Source organism: Tachyglossus aculeatus, chromosome 5 (assembly GCF_015852505.1).
Source record: "Tachyglossus aculeatus isolate mTacAcu1 chromosome 5, mTacAcu1.pri, whole genome shotgun sequence".
Classification (NCBI taxonomy): Eukaryota; Metazoa; Chordata; class Mammalia; order Monotremata; family Tachyglossidae; genus Tachyglossus; species Tachyglossus aculeatus.
In genome coordinates this window covers 72,667,928-72,694,209 of record NC_052070.1, presented here as the reverse complement: position 1 = coordinate 72,694,209, position 26,282 = coordinate 72,667,928, and the positions used below count along the sequence as shown (strand labels likewise).

Here is a 26,282-nt window from a genome sequence, read left to right as displayed (position 1 = left end):
GTTGCTCTACAAAAGGGCCTCATGACTATCAAGGAAAATAAATAAGCACTAAAATTACTTTAAACTCTTCCTTCTTGGTTAAAAAGACACCTCTGGATGGTGCTTCTTTTCTACAAAAACCATCGAGTCTGGAGTCTAAATTAGGGTTTGAGGCCAAGTGCAGGGTAAGATTCCTCATAATGTTGGTCCGAGACACTGGATCTGAGGCACTCTGAAAGACCACATTTAAAAAAAAAAAAATCTTATCTTCACTTGCCTTCATAATCTACATGATTGTTTTCCTGTTGCTTACTCTGTAATAAATACCACTGATTGATTAGCACCTTTGGTGTTATTGAACTAGTCCAAATGCTGATCATGATGGGGACGGGATTATAAACAGGTTCCTCTCCATTCCAGAGACCCAGGGCTAGGAGAAGCCAACTTCCCAAATGGGATACATTCAACATCATCAATCGTATTTATTGAGCACTTACTGTGTGCAGAGCACTGTACTAAGCGCTTGGGAATTACAAATTGGCAACAGATAGAGACAACAAACACCCAAGTGAATCAAAAGACTCTCTAGGTAGGCCAAAGACAGTTTTCAACCACAAATGAAGGAAGACAAAATGATCCTTTGACCTAACCATTAAGTTGGGGGTTTTTTCTTCAGTATATCACATGCCAGAGTTTTTCTTTTTCCACCTATTTTTCAACTAGCAGGCATCCTCAATCCATTAGGTTCCTGATAAATGTCTCAAACACTGACTTTATTATATTTACTCTAGAATTTTATTATATTTATTGTAACAGTAATATCAATTGTTGGGCAGTATTATAAAATTTAGGTATTCTTACTTATATTTAGCCACTTTAAGCAGATTCATGAGTACACATGCTTAAATATTTCCACGAAACGTTTAAAGAACAACTGGCAACTTTCTTTTTCCATTAACTTTTTGTCCCCCTCTGGAACTTCTCATGATAGTCCAAGGCCACTTGTGCATATGTAAATGTGTGGTTGCATAGAATCACATCTTTTGCCTGAGCAACTCAGGACTTATCTCTGAATCTATGTCAATCAACACAGGAAAAGTCAGTATTCATTCATTCATTCAATCGTATTTATTGAGCACTTACTGTGTGCAGAGCACTGTACTAAGCGCTTGGGAAGTACAAGTTGGTAACATATAGAGACGGTCCCTACCCAGTAGCGGGCTCACAGTCTAGAAGGGGGGAGGCAGACAACAAAACAACACATATTAACAAAATAAAATAAATAGAATAGTAAATATGCACAAGTAAAATAGAGTAATAAATCTGTACAAACATATATATAGGTGCTGTGGGGAGGGGAAGGAGGTCGGGCGGGCGGGATGGAGAGGGAGAGGAAGGAGGGGGTTCAGTCCGGGAAGGCCTCCTGGAGGAGGTGAGCTCTCAGTAGGGCTGTGAAGAGAGGAAGAGAGCTAGCTTGTAGGTTACACTATGCAGCTCTCTAATTACACATAAATATTATTGGTGGTGAAAAAGAAAATTGGGGGAGAAATGGCAATTCAATTCATTTTAATAAAAACAGGGGCACAACCCTCTTTGAAGTTTAAAATGTGCCTGTGGTTTCTTTAACAAGTCATCTGTTCGAGTGGCTCCAAGGTCTGCATGAATGCTCCATTATCTCTTAATCTACTTCAAGAATGTAACAGAGCTTAGGTTTTCCTAAGAAGGCTGATGTCATTTTTGGAAAGTTATCAACTGGCCTTGTGTAATCAGAATGTTCCAGACTCTTGCTCAAGGCTTTACTGTCCATATTTTTCATCCCTTAAAAAACACCTTTACAATTTCATTTTGAATTAAAAAGTGAATGATGGACAACGCTAAGAAATACAATAAATTACGTTTAAGGATATGTCCTCTAAAAGCACAAGTCTCTTCTATGCTTAATCATTTTGGAACAATACCAATACTTCTCACAAAAATCAATGCAACTACTTCCTTACTCCCCACCCCCTTAGCGAATTATGCCATGCATAAGGAGGATTTTTTAAATTAAAACTCCTATAAAACAATAAATTCATATGCTAAATACTCAGTAAATAAAAGCGGGTAAAAAATGGGTCTGTATTGCATATTGCCAGAAATTAATCTAAAAAGTTCAAACACCCCAAGGACAGGTTTTGGAACAGGGCAAAAATAATGGGGTCAGTTTTTTTTCTAGGCTCTAACTGAAGTCCACATGCTGAACATGCCAGTGTGATGGATGATGAGATTTGGGCCAACCATTATTCTGTCACTCAACAAGTGGCTTTCTATGGTTTTCAGATGACAGAAAATCAGCAAAGGAAAAAACACAAAAGGAAGACTATTAACAAAAAGGTACATTTTTAAAGAAAAAGAAAACTAAATTAAGTGAGCTGTTCATCCAAAATATCATACTAAAAGTCCTCAGGTGAGGGGGTGCTAAACAATCTAGAAGAGTATGACGTCCACAGATCATGAAAACGCTCTTCTTGGAACACTTTTCTGTGACAGCACTACTGAATTTTAAGGTTGGTTTTCTTACCACACTCTCATGTCAAAATAAATACTCTAGTTTTGCAGCATGGACAGTTTAGTTCACATACTTTCTTCTCTCCCCCTAAACATCTTAAATATTTTCACTAACATGAATAGAAATTAAAAATAAATCATCTATTATTTATCTATATCTGCACAGTTATTTGATCACACAAATACATTGTCAATGATATTTATTGAGTGCTTACTGTGTGCAGAGCACTGTATTAAACATTTGGGAGAATACACTACAACAGAGTTGGTAGAAAAGTTCCCTGCCCACAAGAAGCTTACCGAAAAATAAATTAGGGACATGTACATAAGTGCTGTGGGGCTGAGGATGGGGGTGACTTGACTATCAAGTGCTTAGAGGGTATAGATCCAAGTGTACAGGTGATGTACGAGAAGATGGGGAAATGAGGGCTTAGGTAGGAATGGTCTCTTGGAGGAGATGTGATTTTAGTAAGGCTTTGAAGGTGAAGAGAGTGGCAATTTGATGGATATTATTACTATTATTATTCATATTTATTGAGCGCTTACTGTGTGCAGAGCACTGTACTAAGCACTTGGGAGAGTACAACATAACAACAGACACATTCCTGCCCACAATGAGCTCACAGTCTAGAGAGGAAGACAGACATTAATATAAATAAACAGATAAATAACTGATTTATACATATGTGTCATGGGGATGGGAGGAAGGATGAATGAAGGAGCAAGTAAGAGCAGCACAGAAGGGCGTGGGAGAAGAGGAGAGGAGGCCTTCATCAGGGAAGGCATCTTGGAGCTGATGTGCCTTCAATTAGGCCTTGAAGAGAGCAATTATCTGTCTGATATGAGGAGGGACCGCGTTCCAGGCCAGAGGCAGGATGTGAGCGAGAGGTCGGTGGCTAGACAGACGAGATCAAGGTACAGTGAGAAGGTTAGCATTAGAGAAACCAAGTGTGCGGGCTGGGTTGTAGTAGGAGTGTAGTACTGCCCAGATTATCTTTGTCCAGAAACGCTCTGGGCATATTACTCCCCTCCTCAAAAACCTCCAATGGCTACCAATCAATCTGCGCATCAGGCAGAAACTCCTCACCCTGGGCTTCAAGGCTGTCCATCACCTCGCCCCCTCCTACCTCACCTCCCTTCTCTCCTTCTCCAGCCCACCCCGCACCCTCCGCTCCTCCACCGCTAATCTCCTCACCGTGCCTCGTTCTCGCCTGTCCCGCCATCGACCCCCGGCCCACGTCATCCCCCGGGCCTGGAATGCCCTCCCTCTGCCCATCCGCCAAGCTAGCTCTCTTCCTCCCTTCAAGGCCCTGCTGAGAGCTCACCTCCTCCAGGAGGCCTTCCCAGACTGAGTCCCTTCCTTCTTCTCCCCCTCGTCCCCCTCTCCATCCCCCCCATCTTACCTCCTCCCCTTCCCCACAGCACCTGTATATATGTATATATGTTTGTACATATTTATTACTCTATTTATTTATTTATTTTGCTTGTACATATCTATCCTATTTATTTTATTTTGCTAGTATGTTTCGTTTTGTTCTCTGTCTCCCCCTTTTAGTCTGTGAGCCCACTGTTGGGTAGGGACTGTCTCTATATGTTGCCAATTTGTACTTCCCAAGTGCTTAGTACAGTGCTCTGCACATAGTAAGCGCTCAATAAATATGATTGATGATGATGAGAGGGCAAGAGGATCAAGTGCTTTAAAGCCAAAGGTGAGGAGTTTTTGTTTATAAATGGGGCGGGAGTTCCAGACCAGAGGGAGGGCTTGGGCAAGCTGGGAATAAGGTAGACAAGATCAAGATGTAGTGAGCAGATTGGCTTAGAGGAGCAACGTGTGCACAATGAGTTGGAGCAGAAAGCCAGGGAGGAAAGGTGGAAGGGGGAGAGGTGATTGAGTACTTTCTAGCTGACGTTGTGGAAGTTTTGTCTGAGGCGCTGCTGGATGGAGACAACCACTGAGGGGGTCCTGAGGAGATGTGGACTGAACCTTTTTCCAGATAAATGGTCCAAGCAGCAGCGTGAAGTATGGACTGGAGGGGGAAGAAACAAGAGGCAGGGAGATCAGCAAGGCAACTGATTAAATAGTCAAATCGGGATAAGATGAGTGCTTGGATCAGCTTTTAGACTGTGAGCCCACTGTTGGGTAGGGACTGTCTCTATATGTTGCCAACTTGTACTTCCCAAGCGCTTAGTACAGTGCTCTGCACACAGTAAGCACTCAATAAATATGATTGATTGATTGATTGATCAGCTTAGTAGGTAGTTTGGATGGAGAGTAAAGGGTGGAGAGTACAACGTAACATAGGTGATGGACACTTTTTCTTCCCACAAGGAAAAGAAGAGGTGATTAGGTGGAATTTCCACTTAAGCACAAGAATTCCTGGAGTGGAACAAAAGGTTGGCCTATTCCATCAAATCTCACCGACTGTTCTCTTAGAAATGCAGAAAGTTTTGTAAAAAAGAAAATGCAGTGCTTTGTCCAAGTGCTTTCACTGATTTTTACTTTTCCTAGTAAATATTTTAAGTTCTTCAAGCGAATTTTAAAATAAATAAAATAACCAAATTAGTGAATTCTACAAAAAGAACTATTTGGATACAGAGAGACAAGAAAAAGCTGGGATTAAATTAGCGAGCTCTAAGAATGGGCAACAAAGGATATGCAGAGACTGTGAGCCCACTGTTGGGTAGGGACTGGCTCTATATGTTGCCAACTTGTACTTCCCAAGCGCTTAGTACAGTGCTCTGCACACAGTAAGCGCTCAATAAATACGACTGATTGATTGATTGACTAGTGGAGAGCTCATGCACCTGGGAGTCAGAAGGACCTAGGTTTTAATCGCAGCTCAGTCATTAGTCTGCTGAGTGACCTTGGACAGGTCATTTAACTTCTCTGTGCCTCAACTGCCTCATCTGTAAATGGGGATTAAGACTGTGAGTCCCATGTGGGACATGGCCTGTGCCCAACCCAGTTATCTTGTAATAATAACTTGTGCTATTTGTTAAGCGCTTACTATGGGCCAGGCACTGTAATAAGCGCTGGGGGTGAATAAAAGCAAATTGGGTTGGACACAGTCCCTCTCCTACGTGGGGCTCACAGATTCAATTTCCATTTTAGAGATGTGAAAACTGAGGCCCAGAGATGTGAACTGAATTGCCCAGGATCACACAGCAGACAAGTGGCAAAGCCGAAATTGTACCTACTCCAGTGTTTAGTACAGTGCCGGGCACAGAGAAAGCACTTAATACCATAAAAAAGGCCCATCCTATTTAAGAGTCCTGCTGTGATTTGACTTTTAAAATATCCTATTTGAAATATTGGATTTTATTCTCCTAGCCATAAATCTTTTGAAATTTGGGTGTCGCAATAATAAACAATCTAGCAAAGTGTTGATATTTCTAGTAAATTCCTTTTTAAGATTTTCAAATATGACTTTTCCAGTATTCTCAGTTTGCCACTGTTAAGACCTTTTGCTATTTGAAATTTCAACTAAATTTGACTCCTATAAAACAGGTGTCCATATCAAAACCTTTTTCCTTATTTCTAAGTCTCTTTCTACAGTAATATCAAGTGAAAAAGGCACCTTGAGGACTCCACTAACAACCTGCTGTTTACCAAAGAATGCAAAAACCATTTTCACAGAGTCTATACATAGATTAATTTCCACTCACGAACTCATCCTCTGTAGTTAATACACTCATTATGGTATTTTGGGCACTACTTTTCCATTCCTTGTCTTTTCATACGGCCACACACTGTAACTAAATAGTCCTGCTAAGTCTATCTGACCACTGGGTGGAGACACAATATATATTTTAAATAATTATTTTTAAGAATGTTGTGCTAAGACTGGTTTTCCATTTCACGCACTTTAAGAACGAAGTGATTCAATCAATCGATCATTCATTTCTTCAGCATTTACTACACGCAGAGCACTGTACTAAGTGCTTGGGAGAGTACAGTACAACAGAATTCGCAGATATGTTCCCTGCCCGTTACACTTCACCCAGAAAATCTGGAAGGGAGTTTTTCTGCAGGAATCTACCAAAGGCAGAATATTAGAACAGGCCGATGAAAGCAAAGCAGATTGAAGGTTGCCCCCAACCGCAGGGCCTGGGCTGGCTGTGGATGCACAGAATTCATTCATTCATTCAATCGGATTTATTGAGCACTTACTGTGTGCAAAGCACTGTACTAGTAGCATCCCTGGCCCCTAAGGATGGGAAGATCCTGGGGGCCCTTGAGCCTGGTATTTGCCTTTCCGGCAGAATTATTCCATCTGACAGGGTGAGACAAGGATAGTCGGGGTGAGAGTCTTCCTAATAACCCATGCAACGGGTAACATAGAATGCTTCATGGAAAATCATTTCAGTTATTCCCAGGATTAGATGAATTCACATATGAGAGGTTCAAAACTGGCTACTAGAAGGAAAGTTCAGGAAGTTAGGTCATAAATTCCTAAACATTCGGAAGGATGGTAAGAAAGGGCAGCATCAAACTTCCTTCAAGCACCCTGTTGCCACTGTCGGAGAAAGAATGCTGGCATTCCTTATGTTCTTATCTGCAAGACTGCTGTGAAAAGTGAGGTCAGAATCAGGCAGGTACCTCCTGTTAGATCTTTTGTCCAAGCGGCACAAAAATACTAATTTGGTGAGTTATTCAGCATCTAAATAAACCTAATAAAACATTTACTCCTCCCTTGGATCTGATTAAGTCGTATTTTGCCTTGTAAGGGTTAAGTTTCATTTCAGCTCCTACTGCACAAGAGACCAAAGGAGAAAATATTTCCAAAATTCCCCCTTGCCCAAGAACACTCAGTAACTAAACTCTCTAGCAACTCTGGAGGGCGATTTGGAAAAATTAAAATTTCAACTCCCCTTAAACTTTTACCAACAACAAAATCTGACCTAAAAGCTTAGTGGAAACGTAACAACTACATGAGACCCCACAATTCTTTTCATCCTTGTCGGGAGGGAACATGCCTACCAACTCTGTTCTTCCATACTCCCCCAAGTGCTTAAGTGCTCTGCAGACAGTAGGCACTCAGTAAAATCCATTGATGATGAACAATAACCTCCATGACAAAAGGAAACTAAAAGTTACCCAGTACGAGCAACAATGTGGCAGAGTAAATAAAACTGTGGACTCTGATAAGGTATTACACTGACTGAACCAATTGAAGAGTGTCCCCCAAAACAAACTGTAAAAAAAAGTCAATTTCAATTGAAAACCAGCAAATAATTTCAGAATTGATCTGATTAATTTCAAATGATGCAGGGATATGAAAATCCTGCCACGGTAGCTCCACTCCCTAATATTAAAACTCCATGTCGCCTCATGAAATGGCACACTCTTTATTCTACCACCTTTTGCCTTGGAAAAACTGATTCTGGGGCCATCATAGATCTTGATATGGCAACAAAGGGAATTGATTTTCACAGTAGTTATCCCTATAGGGGGTAAGGGACAATGAATGGTTTCCGCTTCTGGCATGTCGGATTCTGAATAACATTTAGCAGTGAACACTGCTGCGAGGTGATCCTAGGGGCTGTCACTTTCCACTATTTTCTTTAGTGTGTGCCATTCGATTAAATGTTTCTAACTCTATTTCAGCTCTCTCCCCTGGACACTTTTATACAGCCAAGGAATGTTCATAACTTCTACTCTGAACTGAACTGTCTGTACTGCTGAAACCCTTTAACCTTCACCTTCAAGCTATCAACAGTGAAAAAGCCAAGTGACAGCTCTGTTGTGAAATTCCCAAAAGGCAGATAAATCAAAACACAATCTCAACTTTCATTCAGTTCGATGCAAATCTTTAGAAAGCCACCTGAAGGCAGCCCAATATGCCATGTCCAATGCCTCACTTCCTTTAGCAAGGTACACAGCTACGACAATCCAGAAACCTTGCTGCAGTAAAAGCAGGCAACAGTGCTGCACAAAGGAGCGACTCTCACAATTCCGGCTTTCTAAAATTGTCATCTGTGCAGTCGATCCTGGGGTTGATTGACAATGATTGGAATGAGAATGTCACCACTCTTCATGTATTAAGATTTGTCTAGCTACTTTCAACTGCATATGCTTTTTCTCTATTACTCCCATTTTATGAAAGTACAGTCACAAAAATGTAGTGGTGGCTGCAGCGGTCACAACAAAATATTATGTGAGAATCGCTGGGTACAAGTGATAAGGTTGATCGTTTGTCCTGGAATGGCTTGTGTATATTTAGGACACAAATAACTCAAAAAGTGGTAATACTGAAGACAATCTGAGAAGGGAGAGCTGTTGGTGGAGGTGAATGCGGGATCGTCAGAGAGAGAAAGAATGAGTGGCAGGGGGGAAAAAGAGCAGAGCTTAGTAGAAAGACATAAATATGATTGATTGAAAGGAGATCAATCAATGGTATTTATTGAGTGCTTACTGTGTGCAAGGCTGCTGTACTAAGCACTTGGGAAAGTACAAAACAACAGAATTGGTAGGTACCATCCCTACCCACAAGGTGCTAACAGGCTACAGGAGAAGGCAGACAATAAAATAAATTAGAGATATGTGAAATAGTAGAGTATAAGAATATGTACCTAAGTGTTGTGGGGCTGAGTATCAACGTTCCTTAATAGAGCCAAGTGCCTAGGTGATATAGAGGGAGGAGGGAAAGAGAAATGACGGAGCAAGGCTTGGTATCTGAGTGGGAGAGTTTAGAACCCAGAGCCAGATGAGGAGAGACTGGGACAGCACCAAGCAATGTAGTTCTAGTTTGGCCATAGGTAGCTTCACAACGTGGCCCTGAGTTGCCAGGGCAAGGAGGAGCTGTGTTGTGTTGTAAAACTGGGATGGAATGGCTTTGGCTTGGCCAGAGGTGGTAGAAACCTGGCCCAAATTGTCACCAAGATTCTCCGAGGTCTAGAAGTAATGGCACTGCAAGAGGCTAACCAGTCAAAGGTCCTGATGATTGGTATATGGATTAATGACCAGGACCAGGACTACCTGTGCCTGCCAGAGACAAAAGCATTCAGAGAAGAACAACAGAGACAGAGAGGTCAGTTAGGAGTTGAAGGGGGGAGACGGGATTGAAAAAGGGATTGAAAAGAATAGGAGTGAGTAAGAAAAGGGATGAGGGAATTAAGAAGGTAGTGAAGAGACCAGAGAGGAGATGAGCAGAATAAGGGGAGGCTGAGGAAGACCCAGGAAGAGTGAGGGAAACAAGAGAGAACAGGTCGAGAAGTAATAGAGCGGGGGGGGGGGGGGGGAGGGGGGAAGGGTCAAAGTGGAGGAGACAAGAAGAGAAAAACGGAGGGGATGAGGGTGAAGGAATGTGGAAAAAGCTGAGAAGGAGAGACAAAAGAAGGAAATGGAAGAAAAGGAGGTCAAAAGCAAAATAAGGTAGGAGGAACGAGACAGGTGGAGAAAAAAATAAGACAGAAGAGAGACTAGAAGAGAGTAAAGTTGGCAGAGGAAGAGAGAGACAGTGGATAAAGAAAGGGAAGTGAGGAGAAGGAGGAAAAAAATGACAGGACAAGGATAAAATGGCAAAATGTTGTCACAAGACAAGATGAGAGGGACAACAAGACAAAAGATATATACATGACTGTTATAGTGGTGGATTAGGCAGCATGTCCAGAAAGGTGGGAGATTAGAGGAGACCTCTTGGAAGAGGTGACTTCTTTAGAGGGCTCTGTCCCATGCAGTGTGGAAAAAGACTGAGCAATGGGTTACAGATGGGACGGTATGAATGAGGTAGTTAGAAAACCACAATGGAAAAACAGAAGAGTGTAAATTGCAGTGCAGAAGGAGAATGAAGAGGGTCAGTCGGTGGGTGGGGGAGGAAACCTTAAAACTAGTAAGAGTTTCTGTTGCACGCAAGAAGGCATGGGCAACCCTTGGAGTTTTTTTTTTTTAACAAGAGGAGTGGTGTTTTCAAGGGGCATCTGAAAAGCTAATACATGCAGGTGTGTGTAGGATAAACTGAAGAAAGGAGAGGCTTGAGGTGGAGTCACTGTTCGCCAGCTAGGAGGTATTTAAGGACTTGAATTACGGTAGTGGAAGTAAGGCTGATTAATCAATCAGTCAATCAATCAACTGCACTTATTGAATGCTAACCGTGTGCAGAGCACTGCACTAAGCACTTATGACAGTTGGCAATAGACATTCCCTCCTCTTCTATACATGCCAGACCACCACTCTCCACACCTTCAAAGCCTTAAAGTCATATCTCCTCCAAGAAGCCTTTCCCAGTTAAGCCCACTTTTCCCTGAACCTCTCCCTTCTACATTACCTGTGTACTTGATAATCAACCCACCTTCAGCCGAAAAGGACTTACATACATATCCGTAATTTATTTATTTATGTTAATGTCTGTCTCCCCCTCTGACTTTAAGTTCCTTGTGTGCAAGGAATGTACCTACCAATTCTGTTGTACTGTGCTCTCCCAAGCGCCTAGTACAGTGCTATGCCCAAAGCAAGTAAGCACTCAAATACCTTTGATTGAATGATTCAAGACCCTACAAAAGCCATATCTTCAAGAGGCCTTCCCTCACTAGCACCTCACTTCCCCATCTATCCACCCTCCCTTCTGCATCACCTGTGCACTCAGGTGTATACCCCCTTAAACACTTCGACTCTTTCCCTACTTCGCATCACCCTTAAGCACTTTGATAGTCACCCCACCCCAGCCATACAGCATGGCATTCACTTACATATCCTTATTCTTTGCCATTTCCCCTATCTGTAATTTATTTTAACGTCTGCCGCCCCCACTCAACTGTGAGTTGAGGGCAGGAATCCCTCAAAATGCCCTCAAAAATCTCCAGTGGCTACCAGTCAACCTACGCATCAAGCAAAAACTCCTCACTCTCGGCTTCAAAGCTCTCCATCACCTCACCCCCTCCTACCTCACCTCCCTTCTGTCCTTCTCCAGCCCAGCCCGCACACTCTGCTCCTCTGCTGCTAACCTCCTAGCACTGTGCCTCATTCTCCCCTGTTCCACCATCAACCCCTGACCCAAGTCCTACCTCTGGCCTGGAATGCCCTCCCTCTGCCCATCCGCCAAGCTAGCTCTCTTCCTCCCTTCAAAGCCCTACTGAGAGCTCACCTCCTCTAGGAGGCCTTCCCAGACTGAGCCCCCCATTTCCTCTGCTCCTCCTCCCCTCCCCATCACCCCCACTCCCACCCTCTGCCCTACCCTATTCCCCTCCCCAAAGCACTTGTGTATATTTGTACATATTTATTACTCTACTAATGATGTGTACACAGCTATAATTCTATTTATTCTGATGGTATTGACACCTCTCTACTACTTTTGTTTTGTTGTTTGCCTCCCCGCTCTAGACTGTGAGCCTGCTGTTGGGTAGGGACCGTCTCTACATGTTGCCCATTTGTACTTCCCAAGTGCTTAGTACAGTGCTCTGCACACAGTACGCGCTCAATAAATACGACTGAATGAATAATGAATCATGACTATTGCCTCTTATGTAAGCTATTTTTCCAAGCACTTAATACAGAGCTCTGCACACAGTAAATATCACTGATTGATAGACTGATCTGGGAGACAGCTGGAAAGGAGGGGTAGATTTCAGTGTGACTGGTGAGGTTTGTGGCTTATAAAATCCTCGGGAGGGTAGTGCCCTACTTTTAGAGCAGTCTTTGTAGGTCTTTAATATTAAAGAAATGATGAAAGGCTACGTTAGCTCCAGAGGGGACACTTTCATCCAATCTAAACACATTATGAAGGTTTCTGAGACTCGTTTTTGAACTACTGAGGCTCAGTCCCAGCAATTTTTTAGGCTTGATCTACTCATGGCACTAATAAAGACTTTTAACTGTCTGTAGGACAATACCTGCGGTCACTTCCTATATTATTAGACCTCCAATAATGCAGCTGGCAAATCTTCCCCTTATATTATTAGCAGGCTGACATATCTAATCTGATAACCATTATTTCACCAACCCTTCTGGCAGATAGTAGCCCTCCAAATCCTTTGCAGATGATTTTCATAAGCTTATGAGCTACACAGGAAAAAGAGTTCAACTTCAAAAATCAATATGCATGCAAACATAAAGGCTACAAATTTAAACAAAAAAGATGGAAGATCCCAGTTAGTTTTCCCAGGATCAATCATGCCAGTAGAGGCTTTGACTGTTCCGAGCATTACCAGTGAGACATAACATTCTTCCATCAACTTGAACTTTTATACCAATTTTGTTATTTAAGGAGAAAAATCAGGGAGCTCATCCCTGGATACAGACCCTTGCATAGTCCATGAGGACTTTGAACTAAGCCTTCACTATGTTCATATTGAAAGAGTTCATAATTTTGAAGTTGGAAACAAGCTATACTTTCAAGGAAAAACAAAGAGTGCAGTGAGCATAACCCTAAGGTCCATAATTTCTTCAGTCTGAAAACTTACTCCTATCTTAAACATACATGGAAATTGTGGACTGGCTTTCTGATTACATATTTTTTTTTGCAATAAGACATGGAAAACTAATTTATAGCCCATGTCCTGATGGCAGTTCCTGATTAAGCTTATACATTTAAAGTTCTGGCTCAAAGTTTTCTATTACTGATATGAAATTAAAGGCTTTAGAACTTTGTAAATATATAGTATGCATTTTAATAGGACTCCACGAATCCAAAACTCAGCCCACGCTTCAGTTGCAAATAATGAAACTGACCCCGCCCGCAGCCCCAAGGCACTTATTTACATATCCATACTTTATTTATATTAATGCCTGTTCATTCATTCACCCAATCGTATTTATTGAGCAGTTACTGTGTGCAGAGCACTGTACTAAGTTGCCCTTTCTAGACTATAAACTCATTGTGGGCAGGGATCATGTCTATAAACTCTGTTGTATAGTACTCTCCTCCCTCTCCCCATCCTGGCCCTACCTCCTAGCCCTCCCCACAACACCTGTATATATGTTTGTACAGATTTATTACTCTATTTATTTTATTTGTACATATTTACAATTTTATTTATTTTATTTTGTTAATATGTTTTGTTGTCCGTCTCCCCCTTCTAGACCGTGAGCCCGCTGTTGGGTAGGGACCGTCTCTATATGTTGCCAACTTGTACTTCCCAAGCGCTTAGTACAGTGCTCTGCACACAGTAAGCGCTCAATAAATATGACTGAATGAATGAATACTCTCCCAAGAGCTTAGTACAGTGCTCTACACACAGTAAATGCTCAATAAATATCACCGTTGACAAAGACGTGAATGGGCTAAAACTTACTTTTAAATGTTCAACAAGGTATACACACTTGTCCTGTGGTCAGGGAATGTGTCTACCAAGTCCGTTGTACTGTATTCTCCCAAGTGTTTAGTACAGTGCTATGCCCACGGTAAGTGCGCACTAAAAACCATCAGTTGATAGCATTAGCATTTACCCCTTGGATGCGATGTACAGTTTTAAGCACTAGGTAAGTACAAAACAAGCAAGTAACATTTCCCCGCCCACAATAAACTTATATTCTAACCTGGGAGACACAGAAGTACTTACAGAGTAATCAAAATATATACCTGAATGTAGAATTGAACACACACATGGACATGATTGCTGAGGAAGCAAACAAGTACATAAATGCTAGAGATGTCTGTCTGATGGGTTCTCTGAGTTGGGATGCTGGAAATAAATTGGGGTACACATGTAGTAGGTTTCAGGTAGCCAATTAAGTAGCAGAGATGTGTGTGTCAAGCGACCTTCAGGAAGATGATCTTTGCAGCAGCATGGAGTACAAGATCAGAAGCAGCATGGCATAGCGGAAAGCGCAAGGGCCCAAGAGTCAAATGTGTCTGTTATATTGTACTCTCCCAAGTGCTTAGTAAGCGCCCTACACACAGTAAGCACTCATTAAATACAACTGGTTAAGCATTTGAAAATCACCCCTCTCTTGGCTCCAAACGACTTAAGTACGTATCCTTACATTCTGCCATTTCCCCAATCTAATAATGGTCCTTGCTAGCCACTTACTATGTGCCAAGCACTGAGCTAAGTGCTGGGGTAGATACAACACAGTCAGGATGGATACGGTCCCTGTCCCACGTAGGGCTCGGGGTCCAAGTAAGAATGAGAACAGGTATTTGATCCCCATTTTAAAACAGAGGAAAACAAAGGCATAGAGAAGTGAAGTGACCTGTACAAGGTCACAGATGAGGCACAGGCTATCAATCAATCAATCGTATTTATTGAGCGCTTACTGTGTGCAGAGCACTGTACTAAGCGCTTGGGAAGTACAAGTACATGCTAGAGCTGGGACTAGAACCCAGGTCCGCTGATTCCCAGGCCTGGGCTATTTCCCCTAGGCCTCGCTGCCTCCAGTATCTGTAATTTATTTTAATGTCTGTCTCCATCACTAGACCATAAGTGCTTTTTGGGCAGGGACTATGTCTACCAACTCCATTGTATTGTACTTTCCCAAGCCCTTAGTACAGTACTGTGCACACAGTAGGCCCTCAATATTGATTAGACACCATCAACTGATTAAGAAGAAACAATGGTGGAGAGGAAGTGACACAAGCTGGTGTAAATGACCCACTTCAGGTGTCTGGATAGATATGATAGAAGGGAGATGGGGAAATAGCTAAAGGGAAGTTCGGACCAAGAGAAGGATTAATGGAGTAGATGTGGGCATATCTGAAAGCAGGAGGGAAGGAGGCAACAGAGAGCGAGAGGCTGAATATACCAGTGAAGGAGGGAAGAGGAGCTGGGGCATTTATTTCTACAAGGTGAGTGGGAATAGGGTCAGTGGTGCAAATATAGGAGGTAGATGTAGAGAGTGGCGGGGAGATCGCCTATTGAGAAACAGCAGGGAAGCAGACGAAAGATGAAGAGACGGTAGTAGAGCGGTGAGATGACGGAGAAACTTCAGGAAGTTCTGACCCAAAATGAAGCACATTGTATATATCATTTAGAAGACTTTTGTACTCAAAGTAAATGCTGTATTTCCTGGAAAAACAAGTCTGTTCTTCTTGACGAGATATACCCTACAAGAATTTACCGTAAGAGCTCTTCACTTCTGAAAAATCAGGCTATACTTATATTTTGGAAAACGGAAATGTATGGTACCTCGCATTAATGAGGCACAAATACATTTCTGCCATATTCATATATGTGTGTGTGTGTGCGTGCACAAGTATACACATATAAATATGTATATTTTCTACAGACCTTTTTTTAGGCGGGGTTTTTGAGGTTCCACGGGGAATGCAGAAGCCTGAAAGGACAGAAAAGGGCTGTGTGTCAGTACAAGCGGAAAGGCAACCTGTACTTATGCATTCAAAAAAGAAAAGTTAAAAATTCAAGTTTAGAGGTTCTCAGTGGAGGACTCAGAAGTAATTTTAGATCCCGGAGAGTATCTTATTGATTTCAGGTTCATAAAGATTTCTTTGAGCTGTGCGCTTTTCAAAAGAAACCTATCATCCAGCAAGAGGATCACAGCCCATTTAGGTTTTTCAAATAGAAAATTAGATTGAATATATCAAAAAGGCAAGCCTATAAAATGCTTTTTAAAAACTCAAAGGGGGGATACAGAATGCATCTGTTATGCCAACTGGGGTTGGTACTGATAATGCTAGCATGAGGACTCTCGGTAAATCTAATTTCAGCATTCTAGGTGTCAAGCTGTTCAAGGGAAGAGTAGAAAGTACCCTATAGGCACCATCAATGAGGAATGCTTCAATATCCTAATGTCTTCTGGCCATGGAATTTGAATGAAGGGGATTTTTCTTAAAAGCCAATCTTCTTAATGCTTTGAAAATACTGCTCAGCAGAATTCTGGATTGTTGTTTTTTCCCCCCAGATTCATTTTTGGGAGATGAAAGATAAAAGTGAACACCCAACTTTTGCAGCTACTGAAGCCTCTGAAGTCACCAAATGGACAAGGCCACTTCTTTTGGGTGCTCTTCAACTGGTTTTCCACTTCAACAGTAAAAGCCAATAAAGAAGTACACCCCTTCATCTTTAAGATTCCCTTTTTGATACGTGGAGGAAATAGCTCTATTACTTTTCAGAAAGCATTGACAATGTTATAATGACAAACTGCTAAATCCTTATTATTATTAATAATAATAATAATGATAATTATGATGATGATGATGATAATAGGAGTCAGTAGTTCTGGGTTCTAATCCCAGCTCCACCATTTCTTAGCTGTGTGACTATACCTCAGTTTTCTCAACCATAAAATGAGGATTAAATACCTGTTCTCCCTCCCCTTAGATCATGAATCACATGTGAGACACGGCTCGAGTTCAATCTGTTTATAGTCTGTCTACCCCTATGCTTAACAAATATCACAATTTTAGACTGTGAGCCTTTAAGACTGTGAGCCCACTGCTGGGTAGGGCCTGTCTCTATATGTTGCCAACTTGTACTTCCCAAGCGCTTAGTACAGTGCTCTGCACACAGTAAGCGCTCAATACGATTGATGATGATGATCACAATTACATACAATGCACCTAGTATATGTTACATGCATACCAATCGATCAGTTGTACTTATTGAGCGCATTCTGTGTGCAGAGCACTGTACTAAATGCTTGGGAGCAAGCAATATAACAGAGCTGGTAGAGCACATTCCCTGCCCACAATGAACTTACCGTCTAGAGGATATACATTTTAACATTACATATATTTTATATGCATATACCTAGAATGTAAGCCCCCTGTGGGACAGGACTGTGTCTGACCTGATGATCTTGTTATCTCCCCAGTGCTTAGTACAGGGACTGGCATATAGTAAGCTCTTAATACCAAAGTTATTATTATAATTCAAAGTGCACCATGAATCTATATTTTATATATTGTAAATGCTTAACATAATCATTATATAATAATAACCACGGTGTTTGTTACACATTTACTGCCAGCTAAGCACTGGGATAGATTCACAAGATCGGACACAGTCCCTATCCTAAGTGGGGGGATCACAGTCTCAGGGAGAGAACGGGCATCCTGTCCCCATCTTTACAAATGAGGAAACTGAGGCACAAAAGTTAAAAGACTTGCCCAACATCACATACCAAGCAAGTGGCACAGCCAGGATTAGAACCAGGTTTCCTGGTTCTCCCCTCTCCATCCCCCCCATCTTACCTCCTTCCCTTCCCCACAGCACCTGTATATATGTTTGTACATATTTTTTACTCTATTTATTTATTTATTTATTTTATTTGTACATATCTATTCTATTTATTTTATTTTGTTAGTATGTTTGGTTTTGTTCTCTGTCTCCCCCTTTTAGACTGTGAGCCCACTGCTGGGTAGGGACTGTCTCTATATGTTGCCAATTTGTACTTCCCAAGCACTTAGTACAGTGCTCTGCACATAGTAAGCGCTCAATAAATACGATTGATTGATTGATTGATTTCCTAACTCCCAGAAGTATGCACTTTCCACTAAGCCTCGCCTTCAGGTCACCAAATGGACAAGGCCACTTCTTTTGGGTGCTGTTCAACTGGTTTTCCACTTCAACAATAAAAGCCAATAAAGAAGCACACCCCCTTCATATCTATCCAAAACTGGCCTATTTAATTCTCTCTTTAGTTCTTGTTCTGTTTATTCACATAAATACATTTAAAGATTACTTAACTGCCCTGTTTTAAAAAAACAGATGTCATCCTATTAGATAATTATGGAATTTGTGAAGTGTTTACTATGTGCCAAGAACTGTTCTACAAGTTAGGTTGGACACAGTTCCTGTCTCTCATGGGGCTCATAGTCTTATTCCCCATTTTACAGATGAGGCAACTGAGGACCAGAGAAGTGAAGTGCCTTGCCCAAGGTCACCCAGCAGGCATATGGTGGAGTTGGAAGTAGAACCCATGACCTTCTGGCTTCCAGGCCTGTGCGCTATACACTAAGCCAAGACTGTGAGCCCATTGTGGGCAAGGATTGTCTCTATTTGTCGCTGAGTTGTACTTCCCAAGCATTTAATACAGTGCCCTGCACACAGTCAGCGCTCAATAAATATAACTGAATGACTATATGAATTCTATATTACATACACTATTGAAGGCCAACACTAGAAGTTATAACCATCCATTAAAAATTTTAAGCTGAGGGTACAATTAGATTTGAATGGTTTTTCTTATGAATGTCCATTATTACATCTGCCACTCTAGTCACGATGTAGAGATAGAATTTGTACCAGCATGTTTTTAATTCACTTGTGTAGAGGACCTGACTGGCTTGGGTTAAAATGCCTGCCACTCTGTATTTCTAAATTGTTCCTGGGAGGATGCTGAAAATAGTATTTTTTAAAGCAGCCACCTGAGTCAAGTCTAGGGTACTTTATAGGGTAGGGTACTTTATGCTACCTACGAGTTTTTGAGCTATGGCCCTTAACTCTAGACGGATGGAGAACCTTAAAATAAGATAAACTTGGACGCAAAAGTATTTCCTCATGCCACCTGGAAGTTACTTTAACTCATGGAAAAGAGCACTCAGTTGCAGGAGCAAGTAAACTATCATCATTCACATCTTGCCTTTTCATGAAAATTCTGAGACTCTAAAGATCCTATTACTGTACCTTGCTCAATCATCCAACCTATTCATCTGAGGTCTGTATAGAATTGCTCCTTGAGATGTATTTTTTTCATTCGTGTTCAATCTTTGGTAATGCCCTCATCCTTTCCTGTCATCGCACAGGGTGGAGAGTCAGTCATTTGACAGAATGAAATTACTAAGAAAGTACCATTTCTACCATAGATGCCAATCTATCTGGATGCCGATGGAAAACAGTGTTTCTCCTGGGTGAAATACTGAAACTATTTTGATTAGAGAATAACCACTCTTTCTCTTAATGTATGAAGAACTTGTAAAGCACACAATTTTGCTGTCATAAAATACTTAAGTCTGTGCACATGAAGATCTATAGCTGCAAAACCCTAAAAGCATTAGAAGGATTACATGATAGAGCATTAGGAAGCATTAAATACGAGCTTCCATTTCAGGAGAGGAAGTTGAATTGTTTCTGAGTGCCTCATGTACAGTATAACACTGTACTCGGTGTTTACGGAGGGTACAACAGAAGAGACACATTCCCCCCAGGAGTTTCTTATTCAGCAGTCTAATTATTAAGCTTTAATGATTCCAAAAGCTAATAACAGTGCTACCTATCCTGGTTTACTCTGGATGGTTGAAAAAACATTGGTTTTCAACCCACTCTAATAAAATACAAATAATCTGATTATGTTAACAAAACAGAAAGGGATTTTCATCTCCTGAGTCAAGCAACAAGAAGATATTCTTGTTCCTTGCTGAAAGCTAGCATATGTATGAGGCTGGCTACTTTCCATTCATTGTCATATTGAGAGCTTAAGTGTGAAAAGCACTGTACTAAGTGCTTGGGAGAATACGATACAACAAACACATTCCCTATACACAAGGAGCTCATAGTATAAAATGAGTTCAGCGTCTACTCTTAAATATTAATAACTATCAAAATAATAAAATAATTATTAAATTTGTAAAAACAGTAGCACACAACATTAGCTGGAGAACTCTCTCCCAGTTCTTAGACTAAGAACTGGAATAGAATAAGTTTGTTTCTCCATAGAAACCACGGCATGCAATAACAAATCTATCGCTTGCTATTTCACCAGTGTTTCAAGGAAAGAACAGCACAAGTAAATTCAAACCGTTCTAGGAAACGGAAAAATCCTGTCTGGGGAAAATGATTTGACGGTAAATATCGTCACTAAATTTAAACCGGTTCACCATACATAATCCTTTTAAAAAATGTCACACTAAGATTTCTTTTGCTGTGTGACCGTGGGCAAGTCACTTAACTCATCTGTAAAATTGGGACTAATATTGTGAGCCCTATGTGGGACAGGGACTGTGTCCAACCTGATTAACTTGTATCTACCTCAATCAATCAATCGTATTTATTGAGCGCTTACTGTGTGCAGAGCACTGTACTAAGCGCTTGGGAAGTACAAGTTGGCAACATATAGAGACAGTCCCTACCCAAAGTGGGCTCACAGTTAGAACAGTGCCCGACACATTGTAAGTGCTTAACGAATACCGTAATTATTATTATTTTTAACAGCAAAGATCCCTCATTTGAAATGCTAGCCGAAAACCAGATTTAAGAGATACCATTTTGAATTCCATTTGCAGCTAAACTTTTCAGTTCAGAGTCTTGGATGCAGCGAATCTGCTGTGTTTGATATCAGTGAATCATAACTCTTTGCATATTTATTTATTTATTTTACTTACACATATCTATTCTATTTATTTTATTTTGTTAGTATGTTTGGTTTTGTTCTCTGTCTCCCCCTTTTAGACTGTGAGCCCAGTTGGGTAGGGACTGTCTCTATATGTTGCCAATTTGTACTTCCCAAGCGCTTAGTACAGTGCTCTGAACATAGTAAGTGCTCAATAAATACGATTGATGATGATGATGATATACGAACTGTGCACAGTGCTTTAGAAATTATTTCCTAAAATTTAGGTTTCAGAGAGAGGGAAGATTCGCCCCAGAAAGTGGCTGTTCAGTGTGGAAAGCCTTGAGGCTCAATCTAGCCAAATTTAAAATTATAAGACCTAATCATCGCGGCGTAGTTGACGCAGCACGGACACGGGTGTCCGAAGGTCTTGAGTTTGAATACCGGCTCTGCCACTTGTCCGCTGTGTGACTTTAGGCAAGCCGTTTAACTTCTCTGTTCCTCAGTTCCCTCACCTGCAAAATGGGGCTTGAGACTGTGAGCCCCACGTGGGACAACCTGATGACCCCAGTGCTTAGAACAGTGCTTGGCACACAGTAAGCGCTTAACAAATACCTTCATTATTACTTCACTTCTCTTGAGCCTCACCTGCAAAAATGGGGATTTACACTGTGAGCCCCACATGGGACAACCTGATTACCTTGTACAATAATGATGGTATTTGTTAAGTGCTTTCTAGGTGCCAAGCACTGTTCTAAGCGCTGAATCTACCCCGGCGCTTAGAATATTGCTTGGCACATAGTAAACACTTAATAAATACCATCATTATTACTTCACTTCTCTTGGGCCTCAGTTCCCTCACCTATAAAATGGGGATTGAGACTGTATCCACCCCAGCGCTGCGAGCCCAGCGTTGGGCAGGGATTGTCTCTGTTGCTGAATTGTCCTTTCCAGGTGCTTAGTACAGTGCTCTACACATAGGCAGGCGCTCAATAAGTACAACTGAGTGAATGAATACAGGGCCTGGTAATAATAATAATAATGGCATTTATTAAGCGCTTACTATGTGCAAAGCACTTAGTACAGTGCTTTTCACACTTAAGCTCTCAATATGACAATGAATGAAAAGTAGCCAGCCTCATACATATGCTAGCTTTCTTCAAGGAACAAGAATATCTTCTTGTTGCTCGACTCAGGAGATGAAAATCCCTTTTTGTTTTGTTAACATAATCAGATTATTTGTTCTAAGCGCTGGGGAGGTTACAAGGTGATGAGGTGGTCCCACGTGGGGCTCACAGTCTTCATCCCCATTTTACAGATGAGGCAACTGAGGCCCAGAGAAGTGAAGTGCCTTGCCCAAAGGCACACAGAGCTGGGATTTGAACCCATGACCTCTGAGTCCAAAGCCCGGGCTCTTTCCACTGAGCCACGCTGATGGCGTTTGTTAAGTGCTTGCTATGTGCCAAGCACTGCTTTAAGCACTGGGGTAGATACAAGGCCGTCAGGTTGTCCCCACATGGGACTCACGGTCTTAATCCCCATTTTACAGGTGAGGTCACTGAAGCCCAGAGAAGCAAAGTGACTTGCCCAAGGTCACCCAGCAGACCCGTGGCAGAGCCGGGATTAGAACCCACGACCTCTGACTCAGAAGCCTGGGCTCTTCCCACAAAGCCACGCTGCTTCTCGTACATAGCAAGTGCTTAACAAATACCATTATTACTATTACCGAGACGTGAGGGAAAAATAAGCTCGCTCTTCTTCGAATAAAAACCTTTCCAAAATCCCTGTGAGGGAGTGAACCTGTCTTCAAGACTGGGAGCCCGTTGTTCATCATCAATCGTATTTATTGAGCGCCTACTGTGTGCAGAGCACTGTACTAAGCGCTTGGGAAGTACAAGTTGGCAACATATAGAGACAGTCCCTTCAGTGTTGGGTGGGGACCGTCTCTATCCGTTACTGAATTGTACTTTCCAAGTGCTCAGTCCAGTGCTCCGCACGTAAACGTGGCCTAGTGGGAAGAGCCCGGGCTTGGGAGTCAGAGGTCGTGGGTTCTAATCCTGCCTCCGCCACTTGTCGGCTGTGTGACTTTGGGCAAGTCACTTCACTTCTCTGGGCCTCTCGGTTCCCTCATCTGGAAAATGGGGATGAAGACTGTGAGCCCCACGTGGGACAATTTGATCACCTTGTATCCCCCAGCGCTTAGAACAGTGATTCGCACATAGTAAGCGCTTAAATACCACCATTATTATTCTAGACTGGGAGCCTGGTGTTGGGTAGGGACTGTCTCTGTTGCTGAATTGCGCTTCCCAAGCGCTTAGTTCAGTCTTCTGCACACAGTAAGAGCTCAATAAATACAACTGTATGAATGAATGTCATGGGTTCTAATCCCAGCTCCGCCATTTGGCAGCTGTGTGACTTTGGGCCAGTCACTTCACTTCTCTGGGCCTCAGTTCCCTCATCTGTAAAATGGAGATAAAGACCGTGAGCCCCACGTGGGACAACCTGATCACCTTGTATCCCCCCGCGCTTAGAACAGTGCTTCGCACACAGTAAGAGCTTAACACATGCCATCATTACTCTAGACTGGGAGCCATCATTATCATTATTCACCTCTCTGGGCCTCAGTTCCCTCATCTGTAAAATGGGGATGAAGACTGTGAGTCCCAACCTGCTCACCTTGCATCCCTAACAAATACCATCATTATCATTATTCACTTCTCTGGGCCTCAGTTCCCTCATCTGTACAATGGGGATGAAGACTGTAAGTCCCAACCTGATCACCTTGCATCCCTAACAAATACCATCATTATTATTATTCACTTCTCTGGGCCTCAGTTCCCTCATCTGTAAAATGGGGATGAAGACTGAGTCCCAACTCGATCACCTTGTATCCCCCTACCGCTTAGAACAGTGCTTTGCACATAAGAAGCGCTTAACAAATACCATCATTATCATTATTATTATTCACTTCTCTGGGCCTCAGGTCCCTCATCTGTAAAATGGGGATGAAGACTGAGTCCCAACCCGATCACCTTGTATCCCCCCACCGCTTAGAGCAGTGCTTTGCACATAAGAAGCGCTTAACAAATACCATCATTATCATTATTATTATTCACTTCTCTGGGCCTCAGGTCCCTCATCTGTAAAATGGGGATGAAGACTGAGTCCCAACTCGATCACCTTGTACCCTCCCACCGCTTAGAGCAGTGCTTTGCACATAAGAAGCGCTTAACAAATGCCATCATTATCATTATTCACTTCCCTGGGCCTCAGTTCCCTCATCTGTACAATGGGGATGAAGACTGTGAGTCCCAACTGGATCACCTTGTATCCCCCCCACCGCTTAGAACAGTGCTTTGCACATAGGAAGCGCTTAACAAATACCATCATTATCATTATTATTATTCACTTCTCTGGGCCTCAGTTCCCTCATCTGTAAAATGGGGATGAAGCCTGTGAGTCCCAACCTGATCACCTTGTATCCCCTCGGCGCTTCGAACAGTGCTTTGCACATAGTAAGCGCTTAACAAATGCCATCATTATTTATTATTAATGAGTGAGTGAAGGAGTGAATGAATGAGTGAATGAATGAGTGAATGAGTGAGTGAATGAGTGAATGAATAAATGAATGAGTAAGTGAATGAATGAGTAAATATAATAATAATAGTGGCATTTCTTAAGCACTTACCATAGGCAAAGCACTGTTCTAAGTGCTGGGGAGGTTACAAGGTGATCAGGTTGTCCCATGGGGGCTCACAGTCTTAATCCCCATTTTACAGATGAGGTAACTGAGGCCCAGAGAAGTGAAGTGACTTGCCCAAAGTCACACAGCTGACAATTGGCAGAGCCAGGATTTGAATAATAATAATAATAATGATGGCATTTGTTAAGCGCTATGTGCAACGCACTGTTCTAAGCGCTGGGGGGGTTACAGTGTGATCAAGTTGTCCCACGTGGGGCTCATAGTCTTAATCCCCATTTTTCCAGATGAGGGAACTGAGGCTCAGAGAAGTGAAGCGACTTGCCCCAGGTCACACAGCAGACTTGTGGCGGAGCCGGGATTCGAACCCATGACCCCTGACTCCAAAGCCCGGGCTCTTTCCGCTGAGCCACGCTGAGTGAGTGGACGAGTGAGTGAATGAGGGAATAACGAGTGAGTGAATGAGGGAATAACGAGTGAGTGAATGAGGGAATAACGAATGAGTGAATGAGGGAATAACGAATGAGTGAATGAGGGAATAACGAATGAGTGAATGAATGAATAACGAATGAGTGAATGAATAACGAATGAGTGAATGAATGAATAACGAAGGAGTGAATGAATGAATAACGGAGTGGATGAATGAATAACGAAGGAGTGAATGAATGAATAACGAATGAGTGAATAACGAATGAGTGAATGAGTGAATAACGAATGAGTGAATGAGTGAATAACGAATGAGTGAATGAGTGAATAACGAATGAGTGAATGAATGAATAACGAATGAGTGAATGAATAACGAAGGAGTGAATGAATGAATAACGAAGGAGTGGATGAATGAATAACGAAGGAGTGAATGAATGAATAACGAATGAGTGAATAACGAATGAGTGAATGAGTGAATAACGAATGAGTGAATGAGTGAATAACGAATGAGAGAATGAATGAATAACGAATGAGTGAATGAGTGAATAACGAATGAGTGAATGAATGAATAACGAATGAGTGAATGAATGAATAACGAATGAGTGAATGAATGAATAACGAATGAGTGAATGAATAACGAATGAGTGAATGGATGAATAACGAATGAGTGAATGAATGAATAACGAATGACTGAATGAATGAATAACGAATGAGTGAATAACGAATGAGTGAATGAATAACGAATGAGTGAATGAATAACGAATGAGTGAATGAATGAATAATGAATGAATGAATGAATAACGAATGAATGAATGAACGCGGGAAGGGGCGGGGAGGCCTGAGCAGGCTGCCCCCCCGCCGGGCTCCAACGGAAGGCTTCCCTGAGGAGAAGCCGCCGGCCCCCGCGGGCGCCGAGGGGAGCGGGAAGACAAACGGAGAAACAACTGGAAACCCGCCGCGGGGCGGGGCGGGGCGGGTCCGGGCCGGTCCGGTCTCTCACCGTAGTCGTCGCCGTCGTCACCACAGCCGCCTCGTCTGCCATCTTGGCCCCGCCGCGGCCCTCGACCGGCCCGGAAGTGGGAGCGGGCCGGCGGAAGTCGACCATAGAGACGAGGAGCGGAGGGAGCGCCGACGGAAGTCGGTCCGAGGGGGCAGGAGGAAGGCGGCGTTGAATGGGAGGGGGGGGGTCATAGAGACGAGGAGGAAGGCGGGCGGGGGAAAGAGTGGCGTCTCGAGTCGCGGACAAGCTGATTGGCCGAGAGCGCCACGGCCGCAGAGGAGGGGAGGGCGCGCGGCGCGGCCCGGCCCAATCGACGCCGGGGGCCCTTCCAGACCATCTCATGATTAATAATAATAATAATAATAATAATAATAATAATAATAATAATAATAATAATAATAATAATAGTGTTTGTTAAGCGCTTACCATGTGCCAAGCACTGTTCTATATCAATATGAATTAAAACA

At 42.4% G+C, this 26,282-nt stretch overlaps 1 protein-coding gene across 1 annotated transcript in view; it reads right to left on the bottom strand.

Moving 5' to 3' along the window:
- BBS4 (Bardet-Biedl syndrome 4) overlaps positions 1-25,881 on the bottom strand; it is a 60,590-nt gene extending 34,709 nt beyond the window's left edge. Inside the window, exons 1-2 of the mRNA XM_038746399.1 lie at positions 25,816-25,881; positions 15,691-15,736 (exon numbers count right to left, since the gene is read on the bottom strand). Coding sequence (XP_038602327.1) covers positions 15,691-15,736; positions 25,816-25,857 — 88 coding nt within the window. The 5' untranslated portion in view covers positions 25,858-25,881. The remainder of the gene's footprint in view (positions 1-15,690; positions 15,737-25,815) is intronic.
- Between the last annotated feature and the right edge of the window lie 401 nt (positions 25,882-26,282).